The sequence below is a fragment of the Lutjanus erythropterus genome, chromosome 3 (genome assembly GCF_056507025.1).
Source record: "Lutjanus erythropterus isolate fLutEry1 chromosome 3, fLutEry1.hap2, whole genome shotgun sequence".
Taxonomy (NCBI): Eukaryota; Metazoa; Chordata; class Actinopteri; order Lutjaniformes; family Lutjanidae; genus Lutjanus; species Lutjanus erythropterus.
Genome location: NC_139319.1, coordinates 25,665,396 through 25,680,612, shown reverse-complemented (window position 1 = coordinate 25,680,612; position 15,217 = coordinate 25,665,396). Strand labels below are relative to the sequence as shown.

At 38.3% G+C, this 15,217-nt stretch overlaps 1 protein-coding gene across 2 annotated transcripts; it reads right to left on the bottom strand.

The window, feature by feature from the left end:
• Positions 1 to 5,170: 5,170 nt before the first annotated feature.
• On the bottom strand, positions 5,171 to 13,587 carry znf207b (zinc finger protein 207, b). Of its 2 annotated transcripts, XM_084715603.1 has the most exons (11): positions 13,426 to 13,587; positions 12,713 to 12,839; positions 12,200 to 12,338; positions 11,756 to 11,944; positions 10,455 to 10,530; positions 10,194 to 10,255; positions 8,616 to 8,755; positions 8,263 to 8,361; positions 7,269 to 7,520; positions 6,724 to 6,880; positions 5,171 to 5,964 (listed from the first exon to the last, which is right to left on the bottom strand). In XM_084715603.1, the coding sequence occupies exons 1-11, from the start codon at positions 13,464 to 13,466 to the stop codon at positions 5,813 to 5,815; spliced, it is 1,434 nt and encodes a 477-aa protein (XP_084571729.1). In that variant the 5' UTR covers positions 13,467 to 13,587; the 3' UTR covers positions 5,171 to 5,812. The 2 variants fall into 2 exon arrangements, with proteins under 2 accessions (XP_084571729.1, XP_084571728.1); XM_084715602.1 differs by lacking the exon at positions 8,263 to 8,361 and having other exon boundaries at positions 13,426 to 13,585.
• Positions 13,588 to 15,217: the final 1,630 nt, after the last annotated feature.

The following is a 15,217-nucleotide window of genomic DNA, read 5'->3' as shown; positions in this document are numbered from 1 at the left end:
TATTGTTAATGATTAATAATAACTTATGGGGCAGGTTTCTGAAGGGGGCATGACAGAAAACATTTGGGAGCCACTGGGTTATAAATTATGTATATATAAAGACGAGGGAAAGAAAAATTATGTGCGAGGGGGACGAGGAAAAGTAAAGAAAATAGAGAAGACAGAGAGATGGTAGATAATAAGGGATAAAAGTTCAAGAAGCAAAGGGAGCAATCAAATAAATCAGTAAATAAATTATGTGGATAACAACAGTAATAACACCAGCAACAATAACAGTGATAATTATAGCAACAACAATTAAACATTTTCCTTACATACTAGTTTTAAAGCATAATGCATTATGACTACTTTTACTTTGATACTCAAGTATGTGCACAATTTCCAACCAGTAAATTATCGACCGTGGCAGAGCAGTAACAAAACAAAAACAAAATGGTAAAACAAACGTAGTAAATGGCGTAAATGTAAGTTGCACCCACACAGAGGTGCAAACCTGCAGAAGCATTCACTAAACAAATCCATTATTAATCACATTAAACACATGAGAGCTGAGACTCAAGTCTCACTTCTTCAAGTTAGTCTCTGAAAGCTGAGGGTGATGTTTCTCTCCACAATGCGTCTGCTTTGTGGTTCATATATTTAGCATCAGTGAAAAAGATCAGCTTCCAGCAGACTCATGTGACGCACAACCTGTTCTTGGTACTGTTGTTGCATTGCTTAGCTTGTCCAGCAGGAAACCACAATTAGCAAGTTTAAACTGGTGAATTTGTTTACTGCTGTTGCAAGGTGCTACAATTTAAGAAGCTGCAGCTCGAGTTACGTCTTCTCTATGAAATGCAATTAATCACTTTTATTGAGCACCTAAACTTTTGTTTGCCAGAGCGCTATGATGGATGCTTTGACATTCATTTCTTAAAAGCAATTTACATGAAGCAAAACATTAACGAGGTCTCAGACAGTTTATGTAATTTTAGTAGAGCGTGTCTGGCTTCACTGATGCTTCTAACCACAAATGTAGACTAAAAAATACATGACTAATTCCAGGAAACATACACAAACAGGCCACCAGACCAAGTTTCCATTTCAATACTCTTCACGCCGGTACACGCACCTTCTTTGGCTGGACTTATTACTTATGTTGTAGGTAATTTCAATTCAAAGCAGCCAGTATTCTTTAAAAAACAATACTTGAATCAACATTAGTAAGAATAATTAAATAGCAGTTTAATTAACTAAATAAATAGCCATTAAATGCTATTATATTTCACTTCGTAACTTCTTTTACTGTAGAATTTTTGTCTTATTTTCAAAAATCAATTTTTACTTTGTGGTCACTTGTGAATGAACATTTAATGAGGGACACCCAGTATTCTCATCTTAATCCTGAGGCAGACAACTGATTTTGCAATCACTGGCCAAAAGCAACCGTAAGGCACAATGTAATTCAAGTAATCTGAGAGAAAACTGGACTTCTGCTCTTCCTCTTTTTCAGGTTTAAGAAAATCAAATCTCTGGGATTAAACATTAGTCAATCACAGCTAAATTAAGACAATTAGTTACTGAGCCTCATTCCTAAAACTAATGTTTGGATAACTCAGGAATGAGACTCAACCATCATCTGTACATTAAATAGCTGCCATAGTGGCTCAAAAAGTGAGGTACAATGAGCAAATATTCAGTTTATCTATTAGTTCACTCTAGGTTATCACTCGTTTTAGTCAGGCTTCACACAGCATTTTATTAGTGTAAACAACTGTGTCAGAGTGTCTGACATCACAGGAGATTGCAGAGTCTAACCTGAATCTGTTCGAGGTCCACAATACCCCCCAGTGGTCACTAGGTGGTGCTCTAATTCCTGAACACCCACACACTGAGCAGCCCACATGTTCAGAACAGTGGATCTCAGTTGGAATCCAGTAATTCAAGAAAAACAAGGGGAAACAAAACAAAGCAATTATTTTATTTATTTAAAAACAAAACAGAACTCTTGGCATAATGTGTCACATTTCCATTCAAATGTCAAGATATTTTTGGGACAACTGTTCCTTATAGAGCAGCTTGTAGGTCCTACGAATTCAAAAACACACCTGAACCAAAACAAGTGTTAAAAATATTACTTGAAAAGACAAAGTGCCAACAATAGACTTGACAGTTTGTCAAGACCACATTTATCAAAAAATTGAATACATCTGAACTTTAATTAGCAGGAAAAAATTTCCACAACACTAGTTAAGCGTCATCAGCATAAATGAATACTTTGATACTTAAATACATATTGTTGCAAACATTTCTGAGATTTTACTTCAAGAATCAGTTCACCCAAAATCAAAAAAATATTGTCTCTAGTGGTGTCTATTCATGCTGATGGTTTTAGTTTTGTGTGTCCAGGTTTTGAGATATCGATTTCTGCCCCCATACTGCAAGAGAACTGAGGTAAATTACACTGACAAAATACAACTGAAACATTACTTTGCAGAAACAATTTTTCTTTTCAGTGAAAGTTATTTGTTGTATAGAAACTGCCCCTACAAAAACTGTGTTGGATTATTCAGACTGACAAGGGCACAGGGATTCTTTTCACCTCAATTTTAGTGTGTTAAAGACAAGATCTTGAAACCAAATAAAAAAACAAAACCATCCTCTAGATCAGTGGTTCCCAACCCGGGGCCAAGAAGGTCACAAGTTGATTTAAGGGTTAAAACTTAATCATCCTTTCTGTTACTCAAGATTGTTTTTTTTCCACTTTCACCTCTTCAGGTCTGCAAGCATTGTTCAAATCAAATAATCTGAACAGTTCACACCGAGGCCAAAACCTACAACATGGTGTTAAAGACAGACATCACTTCTTTTTAAAAAGGGGACTGCACTGACTTTCCATATTAAAATCAGTTACGCATCATTGAGGCTGAAAACAGTTGTGTGTTGTCTGCAGGGGCTCTGCTGGGAGCATTCATAAGTCAGACAAAATCTAAAATCATGCATGAGACTCAAAATTTCTGTCAGAAAGTTTTTCTTTTAAAATGGGTGCAGAGATTTAAAGACGAGGGTGTTCGCCAGGCGGGGAGGGTCTAAGGAAAGATGCAATGGGTTGTACTATGAATCTCTCTGCCCTTGCTGTTTTAATTCTGACTATTCTTTTTAAAAATGAAAAAAAGATGAAGAGTATTTCAAGAGAATCTCACTTACAAATTATGATGAATTTCAGAGAAATGGGATGGGCAGGCAGGGCATTAAGTCAGGAGGTAAAAAGTGTGTGTGTCTGTCTTAAATCTTAGCTCTGTGCCACTGGGTTGAAGACCGAGTTGAAACCAACTCATTCAAACATGCAAAAGTTGTGCTCATATCTTGTGTTACAAAAAGAAAAAATGCTTGGATTTTGATATAGAAATAAAGAAACTGATTTTGTTGGGAGGAGGCATACATTGTGAATTAGGTGCAGAATATGGCCAGGGATATACAAGGGTTAAAATGACAGATACCACTAGAGAAAAGTGATTTTTTTTCTCATTAGCATGAGCTGACCCTTTTACATTAAAGGGACCTAAAACACACACAACCTTTAAGGTTGACTACTTACCATGCTAGTCGATTTCACACTTCATACGATATAATTTCATATATAACAGGGGAAAACCATTAAAAACATGTCACTTTAGGCATACTCTTCTTTCTTTCACATTTCAAATTTTTTTTAAATAACATACTTTAAAGAGAATAAATCATGTAATACAAGGCCTAGCATCCAGTTTAACAGGACATACCCACACTATAATAAAGATCAGGTACTTACTGGGTTTAACTGACCTGTCATGCCAGCTGAGTGGGTTTTAAGGCTGATATGGATGGGCTACAGACAACAAAAACAAATACAAAGCAGTAAGTGATATGGGCAGAGGAAAAACTTGTGCCACACTAAATTACCTCCAAGTAATTGTTGCACCACCATATTTTTGATCCATGTGTGCACTACAGACCTGCTGTCTAGTCAGCATTATTCTTTGATAGATATTTCTGTAGAGCCCTAACACAGGATCACTGCAGATGATACTGGATGATGATTATGTAAAACATTTAGAAAGGATGGACAAAACACAAAACCACCCAGCAATACAAACTAGCACTGTAGTAAATGCCAATTTAGAAAAGTTTTTCTTGAGACCACCACAGGTGTTGATTTACTATCATTCTCAAGCCAGAATTTGAGGTATTTTTTAGCAAAATATTAAGTATCCATCAGTATTTGTGGGGGTGACCATTGTTCCTTCTTGATAAACGAATACAAATTTCATGTATGCAGCCTGGTAGTACAAACTGCCTCAGGGGGGTTTATAGCGGTTTCTCTTGCGTTTGGATTATGACATTAAATCTTTAAAGTTTTCTTTTCTACAATATATACTTGTGCAAGAAAGAATGCATTAGCAATGCAGGATCCTGCTACTTCATGTCACAAACATAGTTTTTTGGTTTGTGTCAGCTTCCTTTAACCACTGTCGGAGACTTACACAGGTATAAAATAAAAAGAAACCTGTGGCAAACAGTATGTGGTGAGAAAAAAAAAAGGTGCAAAATCCTTCAAAGAATGAAAATAATGCCATAATCAACTTTTCGATCTAAAAACCCGAGAAATGAGGTTCACAGAATTGGCATTTAATACGGAGCTCGTGCTTTGCTGGGTTTGTGGTTTTGCTTGCCTCCCTGTGGTGCATTATAGTGACTTGTCTATGAGATACGACAAATGCTAACATTACAGCATTCATGCATGTTTCAGTACTGGTATGCATGTCCAGACAAAAAAAAGTTAATGAATCAAGAATGAAGTTTAGTTTCTCTTTCACTGCTGTAGAAGTACTACAGTATATCTACAAGTATGTTTAATCTGCAGTTATTGCCAGCATTATGAGGTAACATGCAGTATTTGGAACCAGAAGTTGGCCAACATCTTAGTTCTCAACTGTTTCTGAACTGATGTAAAGCATTTTATTTTGTATTTTAATATCAAACCTTTTATTAAGACATGGTAACATTGACTCCACAAAAACTAGATGATGGCAAACTTGGTTTTTAAATACCTGATGAAATTCTGTAGTTAAAGAGCCATAAGATGTCTAGAAATACAACACCAGTACAAACCTTTGTGACTCACCTCCACGTACGTCAGGACAAACCAGCATTGGATTTCAAGATGAATTTTATTACAACAGATTCATAAAACATTACAAAGGATGCATACAGGTACCCTTTTGACCAGGAAATATTAAAAACAAACCTGAAATAAGAATAAAGCTAGAGACTGTTGAGTCATGAATTTGTAACACTACTTAGTTGGAATCATTTTCAACACTGAGACCCTCACCAACCAAGGTTGGGGACGCAAGTCCAACAGCACCTAAGCATGCTGTGAGGGCCTCAATCAAACTACCAAAAAAAGTAAACAAAATAAAATTAAACAAATGTTTACAAGAGAAACTTGCCTTTGTAAGGGGTTGGTACGTTCATGTAACTCCAGCAGCTTCAAAAGAAATATGAATCATTTTAACACACTTCACTTCTATCAACCTGAGTGAAACCTATGGGGAAAAAATATATCCTCACATATAATCAAATTACAACAGAATAGCCTTCAGGAACTTATGTGGTGTTTGGCTGTTTTCCAATAAAGATGTTACATTTAATGTCCACGTGTTCTAACAAATTATGTTGGTCTTCACCACCACTGGTCTGATTGCTCTTTGCTTGCAGCTAGGTTTGAAAAAGCACAAGGATGAGAGAAAGGTGTTAACCTCAAACCTAATGTGGTGGCTGCTTTGCTGCTTCAGTAGCGTCCAGCCGGAGACATGACGGGTGGCCTCATGCCCATGGGAGGGCCTCCCTGGTAAGGGGGCACCATAGGAGGACCCTGCCCATATGGAGGCATCCCCCCAGGCATGTAGCCTGGCATGCCCTGAGGAGGGGCGCCATACTGACCTGCAGAGAGAGAATCGGGAGAGCAGAGTCTGTAAATACTGCAAGCCTACCAAATTCCACAAGTGATGTCTGGTGTGTCATGTTACGCCACAGCCAATACAAGATTTAATTTTTTGTTTTATATCATTCTGTAGCTTCCCAGTAGTTGACTTTGCTACAAACGGGGGAGGGGGGATTAAAGCTTTAAACTATACCGCCGCTCTTTGCTAACAGATGAGTGGGAGTTACCATCTTAAAAAACCTGGAAAAGAATGCAGCTAGACTTGCCCTTTAAATTAACATGTTACTGGGCTAACAACTTTAGATGCCATAAAAAAGAGATTCTACGAAGAAGTATTCTGGTTTGTAAAAGACATTGAGAGCCACTGATCTAGAGCAAAGAACAACTTTTTCTCTCTTGAAAAAAGGAGAACTTTCAGTTAGAAGTACAAGCCCACGCAAAGTCCATTAGGGCCAGGTTCCAGACACTTCTTTTTTTTAAAAATTGAGCAGGCTATTGAAAAAATGTGAAAATAAAGTGATCTCCATTCTCCAAGAAAAATTGTGAGTTACATTTTAGCAAGAACCATGCAGCCCTATTATATGTACGTATTTTATTCACATTCATTACTAATGTGCATTTAACATCACAGTAACTGTCACATGTAATGCACGTGTGTACGTGCAATGCAGTGCAATGAAAACTACTGATTAGGGAAATAATTAGATTAAATAGTGAAAAAAAGAACATCTGATGGCCTTAGAGACTTATTTCCTTACCATGCATGGGATGCCTCATGCCAGGCTGCTGTGGTGGCATGCCTTGCTGTGGGGGCATTATGCTGCCAACAGCCGCCACTGGGGGAGCAGCCGCATGGGCCTGACCTGGCCTGGGTATGAGACGCTGGTAACGAGGCAACTGGGCCTTCATTTCCTCCTGTTGGCAGGGACAACACACAAAGCAAACTCTCAGACTAAAGAAACACTGTTCTGCCCCTTACAGTACAAAGAAACACTCATAAAAAAAAGAGGAGGAACTGGGTACCAATGTTGGCGTGCCCTGATTTCACACTGAGGATATTCAAGTTCAGAATCATCCTTCAACATAACCACAGAAGAGAAACTACTAAGTAAGAGTAAGGATATACAATCTACACGCTCCATTTGGCAGCTATTCCATTAAATTCTAATTTCATGATATTGACATTCCAAACCAGACCGACTGTCAAATATTGCGCCAACCCATTCATCACTATATGTACTATTATATGTATCAGTCATTACTTACTGTGAAAAGGTCAAAATAGAAAGATCAAGCAACTTACCAGTGAGATATCCTCATCAGGGTGGATCAACTTACTAGTTGCACTCGTGGTGGTGAGGGTGGCAGGCTTATTGGTCACTGTGGCTGGGGGTTTGGCCACAGTGCTGCTAGAGGGGTTAGAAGAAGCAGAAGTGGAGGAGGAAGAAGAGACAGAGGGCTGGGTGTAGGCTGGGAATGTTGCTTTGGGAGGGTCGGAGGAGGCAGCTGTACTGTGGGAGTTTGACGCTGCAGCTCCTGAAGTGCTCTGCTGGGCCTGTGCAAAGACAAGACAGGTAACTGACTGGTAAAAACAAACAAGTCCAAACTGCTGTTTTCTTACCTTTTCAAGACACAAAAAAGTCAATGGATTAAACCTTTCTGACAATCAATATGTAAATAAAATTGAGAAATATAAACCTGACATTAGATTTCAAATTTTCTTCTTAAAACACCAAAAATTACATTTTTATTAATGATTTGGTCATCATGAATCTAGTGACATATTATTAACATTCCACCTTAAATGTGGAAATTATATATCAATTTGATACGTGAAATAACCCAATAGATCAACCCAATATTAGATGAAACTAAAATCCTGAGATGCAAGTATAACTACAAGTATAACTAATCAACAGAAGAATTAGAATTCAGATTGTGGAAAAAACTGACAGCATGTCTAGTACTTATTGCAGAATTCATGCTTCAGGGGGATAGGGTGGATGATGCAAAACAGGATCCATGTAAACCCACTGCTATGCCTCAGTCTGTGTTAATTAAAGCACATGCACAGTAATAAAGCTCACAGACAAATAGGTATGTCAGTTGTTGTCAAGGATAATTATCCTCTGACACCACCATGGCCAACGTGCTTATTTCGATGCACAAGTAGGCTTACAAGGCAAATACTGTTAGTAATCAGCCTAGTTTATGACTCAAGAATTTACAGGCGGAGTTAATAAATAAGCAACATGCAGCTGCCACAGTCCAAGTCAAAGTCCTGTCTGTGAGCGTACTTGTGGCGTGTTAGGAAAGGGAGGCTGGGAGGAGACAGACTGAAGGTCTGCAGGTGGAGAGGAAACAGCTGCTGTGTTGCTATGAACACCAGAGCCCATCTGCAGCATGGTGGAGAGGAGATCACAGCATTGGCATGTCACATGTCCACATAATCTATCCAGATTCAATTATGAGAACAAAATATACTACATGATAGTAGCACTGATTTAAAATGGCGGTGGAAAAAGACAGTAAAAAGGGAACCAGTGACTGTAGAAAATGAGATGATGGATCAGAAAATCAGAAATCAGGACAGGCTTACAGAAACATCAAAATTCTCTGAAAGGTCTGTGAGTGTGTTGTTGGTGCTCACCTGTGCTGCACTGGGAAAGAGAGGTTTGGTGACAGCGGGCTGGGCCGCTGGTGCTACCGGTCGACTGGGTATCGCTCCTGCTGCTGGGGCTGGAGTCATGTGGGGCATCCCTGGCCTCGGTGCCATGTGAGGTGGCATTCCTAAACAATCAACCAGACAGGTCCAGAAATATTCTTATACTCTTACACTGAAAACATATTAAGAGCAAAATAAGCAAGCAGAGTGCCCAATAGTAATAGTAGTAATAGTAAAAGACCCTGACTTTCTCAAAAACAGTCCTTTATTGCTATGTAATTCTGAGATCATTCATTTGACAGACAAATACATGTTACATATTCAATTACATCTGCTGGGCTTTACACTTAAAAAATATGAGCAATGGCAGTTACAGTTTTTGTGCTTAGTTTATGATCTACGCCTCAAAAGAAAATGTTTATCTTAGCTACATGAGCAAAAATTGTATATGTGCAAGCTCTCAAAGGTGTGGTCACATTCAATAATTTGTTAGAATTCATACACAATGTTGTGTTACATTAGGTTATTGATTTCCTCATCAATCATCCCTTATCTGAGTCAGGTTTTCAGTGTCAAAAACACAAATATTATGAGACACTGAACAGTGTAAGCTCTACACTGTGACAGTTTTACTAATGTATACTGAATATTACATAAAACATTTCAACTAGACATATAGTCAGTGAAATGATTTATTCAATTTCAACAATAAAGTAAGTTAATTCAACAGCACAGTATGAATAGTGCCTTACCAAAATCTTCAAATGCTTCTGAAAGCTTTGGGTATCATTTGGATTTTAATTCCACTGCAAAAATTGTTATTATCATTATCATCCTAAGTATTATGTGTAAGTTTACATGAGGCTAGAACCGAATTTTACTTTAATGGTGAAAAGTTCTGTGTCAGTTGATGTTGTTGGACTGTATTTTCACCACCTGGGAGACGTCCTTCAAATTCATGGTTTCCTTAAACTATTGTGGGGTTCTAAAGGATTCAGGTTTGTGAGGTTCACATGTGCTGCAGATACAATCAGACACAGCCCTCATTTGTATACCCATGATGCATTGTCGAGACTTTAAATTTACTATTTTATGTTCACAATAAAAATGTCATGTTTTGTTGGTGTTTTTAATGTGCAGCTGTTGCTTTCTGTTAGTGTTTGTGGAGAAAAAAAAGTGGTTTATGTTGGTAGTTGTCATTTTTGTGCAGGTTTATAGAAGTTTTAGTTGACACTATGAGTGATGGATCTTGAACATTTCACCACTTCAGCTGGAATTGCTATGAAGATGTGGGAATTAATGTTACAAGCTGCAAAAAGTAAAGATGTTGCTTTGTTCTGTATTAAACATGTTCAGAAGGAAATCACATGGATATACACAACAGTTTGTGCAGACAAATTTCTGAGCACATGCGCTTGTTTAATTACTACATGGAAAACAATAATGGAACCAAAAATTTCTTATTGATGTCAATGGAATCATAATTTCTGAGCTGGTTCTAAAGTGAAATTGGGTCTCAATTCCCATCCCGACTCCTGTAACCCCAATATAACCACAACTCACCTGGGGGTATACCGGGCATCCCTGGCATCATGGGAGGCATCATTCCACCCATTGGCATCATGCTGCAAAAGACAATAAGACCAGTAAGAAGATGATGATTTGGGGTTACTATAACTATAGTATACTTACATCTAATTTATACCTCAAAACGATTAAGTTGTTCTATGTGCAAATTATCAGTACAGATGTATAAAGAAAACCATAGAGGTTAGCACTGAATCTGAATTGGTATCATTCAAAACAGTTAATGAGAGTTCTTACCCTGGTGGCATTCCATGCATAGCAGGAGGCATGCCGTGCATCATGGGAGGAACGCCAGGCATAATAGGAGGCATTCCTGTAACAATTAGTCAGGACATATTTTTGTTTACCAACAACTCAACACTGCTGCCTACCAAGCAGCTATACACCTAGGGAACAAAACACCCAAAAAAGACTACATATATAACAATCCCACTGTTTTCTGCTGTATCTGAATCTTGAACCTGCATGCTTTACAGCAATCGCACACACTGAATATATATACAAATATAAATGCATCTACTGGCAGAGATTTGTTGATACTGTTTCCAGCAGAGCTATGAGTGATAATCTTATGAAGTGATCTTATGAATCTAGCAGCCTTGCAAGGTCATGTAACTGAGGCAGCAGGGCTGCTTACCACAACAGTTAGTGATGGTAATGCTCCTTTAAGCTGGTTTGCCAATCAGGTGACAAGAAAACATGGATGAGACCAAAATTTTAAATACAGAGCAGGAGGCAGGCTGGTGTTCATTTGCTCCCATTATAAAATCTGTAAGACTTGAAATTATTGCTCTCCATGGGAAACTGAAATCTTACATTTTGAAGAATGTTAAAGAATTGAAGAATGTTAGTTTTACTTCTTTGAGACTTTTGTCTTCAAAGATAGGTGTTGTCTTTGCATGCAGTTGTTTTTGTTTGCATGGAAGTTCCAAATAACAGAAAATAAGTATGATACGATTTTGGAACCGATTGATTTCACTGAGCACAGCACATCTGAGCCACAGGTTTAATCTGTACTGCATACAGTCACATTCCCCCACCAACAGCGTTTCAGCAGCACAGAGTTTTGCCCACCTGACTATGATTACTTGCTTGAATTTTACTGATTTAGTCTTCTTTTCTTGCTTTTTGTGCTTCTACCATGGATATGTAGGTTACATAGTTAAATGGTTTCTTTTCTGCCTGTCTGTCTGTCTTCGTGATGGTGAGTCTGCACAAGGTCTTTTATTTTGACCAGATCTGCTCTGCTTTTTCTCTGTCTGACTTCCTGCATGCCCTGATCTGCTCTGTGCACACTGACACAGTATCCATCAAAAATAGACTCTGCACATATTTGAAGCAGAGTGGAGAGTTGCTTCTGGAACATGCCGAGGCAGTGCGGGTGGAATCACAAGCACTGCATAGATTGGCAGCGATCAGCTATTGCTGATGTGGCACAGCCATAATGTGATGCAGCCGTGCTTAGTGGAATCTAGCCATAAAGTTGAGGTGTTGAGTTGTTAATTCCCAAGTTCTGCTCTTTGGTAAGAGGTCCTTACCTTGATATCCTGCAGGATGCATCCCAGGTGCACCAGCCACAGGAGGTATACCAAGCTGGGCCATTGGAGCAGCATAGCCTGCCTGGGGTGGAACAGCAGAAACCTGCTGTGCTGATGGTCCTGCTTCATCGTCGTCATCGTCATCCTCATCAGAGTCGTCCTGATTGTTTGACTTTTTCTTTTGACTCTCTGAAAACAGAACGATAATGCTAAAATTACATGTTATACCAATGCTTAAAACAAAATGTCAATCAACGCAGCCTTCGAGAAAAAATAGGATGGTTAAAATGTAAGCACCCAGCCTTCAGAAACAAAGTAGTCCCTTCACCTCATAATATTCTAAATACATAATACCAATGTAAAAAAGACAGAAAACTCTCATCCTTTCATTTAAACTTTCGTTTTTCTCAAACTTGCAAAACAACTACATGAAAATGAACAAACCTTGTGATTTCTGTTCTAATGTCCGTCTTCTTTCCTGCATGTCTTTCTCTGGAATCCCCTCCATACCGTAGATCTCTAGTTCGATGTCTGTTCTTCCAGGAATTGCATTTGGTACACTATCAATCGTCTCTTTGTGTACCTGGAACATATGTAAAATGAACCAATGCTTACTGTAATACAGGGCTAAATGATGTACACAAATAAATGCATAAATAAATAAAATAAGGATTATTATGACAGACATTGCAATTGCAAAGACTTACAACTTTGGTGTGCAAAACTTTGCATTTCGTTGTCATTGAAAACTGCGTGTTATACTTAACTTTCACTGGACTTTGCCACGTTACGATTTTGCTTATAGTTCAATTAACTGGTCAACCCTATTGTCATGACAAGCACATTCAATGAAAACAAAAAATTGCAGATTTTTGGACCAAACCAGTCCAAGAACTATGAGACCGAGGGCACTTCAGAAACTAAAGTAGGATAAGCGATGAAGGAAAATGAACCCACCTGCATGCAATGAATAGCCAGGCCTGGGCCAGTGTACAATTTCTTATGGCAAATATGGCATTTAAAATGCTTTGCCTTCTGATGCTGAATGAGGATCTTCTCATCATCAAAGTCTCGATTACAGTACCTTAAGTTATGCGTTAAGGGCTATATTTAACACAGGACACACAAGCAAAACAACAAAAACACACCGTGCAACACACACGTTCACCAAGAAAAACAATCACAGAGAAAATCCCTGGGCCAAAAAGGATAGTCTTCATCACTATTTTCGTATCAACGGCTGGGTAGAAAAAGCTGCAAAGTTACACAACAACTCGGAAACACAAGGTTTCGAATTGATTGGTTAACGTTAGCGTCGACATTTGAATCATTAATGCATGGCTATCGTGTTAGCAACGGTCGGACCGGAGATAACGTTAGCATTAGCTTTGTTTCTTTCCTCTTAGCAGTACCATGAACTACACGCAATCTACTGCTGTGTAAAAGCACTCGACGCCAAATGTTTTGTATTTATCACTGATAGACCGGATACAATCGGTCCATAAAGCAATTTCTTAGCCTAAAATGACCAGATTGATAAGCTAACGTTAGCTTACAAATTGATGAACCCACGGGCAGGCTGTTATCGTAGGCCTTCCTTTTATCAAGCTAACATGTAGCCGCTAACACTCTTTCTACGTTGGTATTTAGTTCTCCAGCCAAAAGGATACCAGCACCATGGCTTCATCTGCTTCTTCTTTTTACGTCCCATTTTGAAGGAATACTGAAAAAGATGTCTTACAACACAAAACACTAGTCTTATTATCTGTTTGACAACAGCATGCTGTACTCCCGTGACAACGCCGAAAATGGCGCTTAGCTAGAGGAAGTTGTAGTGGACACACTGAAGTCTCGCGTGGACAGAAAATAGACGTGACGTCACAGACACGCCTGCATTTGACTTCACATGATAAATGATATATGCTCATACTTACTGCCATATATTTCCTCTGTGGAAACAAACTGATTGCTGCTGACTTTAACTCAGTCTGTCAAAAATGATGAACTCCGCTGTAATGTAATTCTATGTCTTTCCAATTTTTTAATTCAAAAGAACAGAATTTAAAAATCATCCTCATATATATATTATAATTTAAAGATACCTTAACCGGGGGTTATGGGGTGAATGTCAAGGAAGTGTAAGGAAGTCAATAATACAAAATAAAAAAAATGAGAGAAGGGAAACAAACAATAAAATAAATATTAGGCAAGGGATGAGAATAATTCAATTTCAGCCATTACACAGGTCAGTGGGAAAATCTTTTAAATAATTAAATATTTTTTTGTGCTTTTGTTCCTTTCCATATTTTTGGTGACTTGATGTACGATTTGAATTCAGTTAGAAAATCAATAAATTTGGAAGATGATTTTAAAATTTTGTTCGTTTGAACAAAAAAATTTGGAAAGACATAGAATTACATTACAGCAGAGTTCATTATTTTTGTTTTTCAACATTATACCAAATGTTATATCATTTCTAGAAGTACAATCTGGAAAAGATGGATTTTCTCTTTGATACATTTATGGAAATTGTCATGAGAAAAAAACATGGTCTGTAGTTTTAAACTGTTTCTCACAAAGTGAGCATAAATTATCATCAAAATCAAAATGTATGATAAGTAGCTCCTTAGAGGGATAAATGTTTTTTGAAGTGTGTGTCTTGTTGTGGGTGATATGGGGAATGTTAGGTACATTGTTTTTAGTCTAACTGATTCTTTCTCAAATTTGTGTAGGATGTCATTTTTATTTTGTCTGCCAGGGAATGTTTTTTCAGGGAGACTATTACATTTTTTTAATCCATGATTGACAGTTCTTGAGTTGACAATAAAGGCAGTTGTGGCTCTATGATTTAACACCACTGGCAACCAATGCCCTTACTTAGAGCATCTCTCTGACAGGATTGACACTGTATTATTTTTCTACAGGTATCTATATATTCTGGACGTCTGTGGGCACTGTGTGGGCAGTGAGTTCCATCACAGTGGGGGATGCTGCCTGACCTCACAAGGCATTTTTTACTTATTTTATTTTTTATGTCTTCGATGACAGGACAGCTGAAGACGTGACAGGAAATGGGGAGAGAGAGTGGGGGAATGACACATAGCAAAGGGCCATGGACAGGAGTCGAACCCATGGCCACTGCAAAGGACTCACAGCCTCCGTACACAGGGTGCACGCTCTACCAACTGAGCTATCCAAGCGCCCCCTCACAAGGCATTTTTGCACAAGTATTGGTCTTGTTATGTTGTTGGTGTCCACTTGATGGAGACAATGTTGCAGAAATAGAAACTGGGTTTCTGCCTTGGCATGATGGTTAAGCATCCAATCTGTGATTTTTGAAAGACTGTGTATTTTGTACAAAAAAAAACATATGGCAAGAAGTATGTGGGGGAGCTGTTTCAGTTAGGCCCCTCCTAGTTCAATTTAAGGGTCATCCCGATGTGTCACAGCATTCTTTGTGGT

Excerpts from the sequence above, each read along its gene's own strand:
- znf207b (XM_084715603.1), bottom strand. The coding sequence starts at position 13,466 with ATGGGACGTAAAAAGAAGAAGCAGATGAAGCCATGGTGCTG. Across the intron at positions 12,339-12,712 it reads TGGCTATTCATTGCATGCAG|GTACACAAAGAGACGATTGA; the intron begins GTGGGTTCATTT and ends CATATGTTCCAG. Across the intron at positions 8,756-10,193 it reads GATGCCCGGTATACCCCCAG|GAATGCCACCTCACATGGCA; the intron begins GTGAGTTGTGGT and ends TTGATTGTTTAG.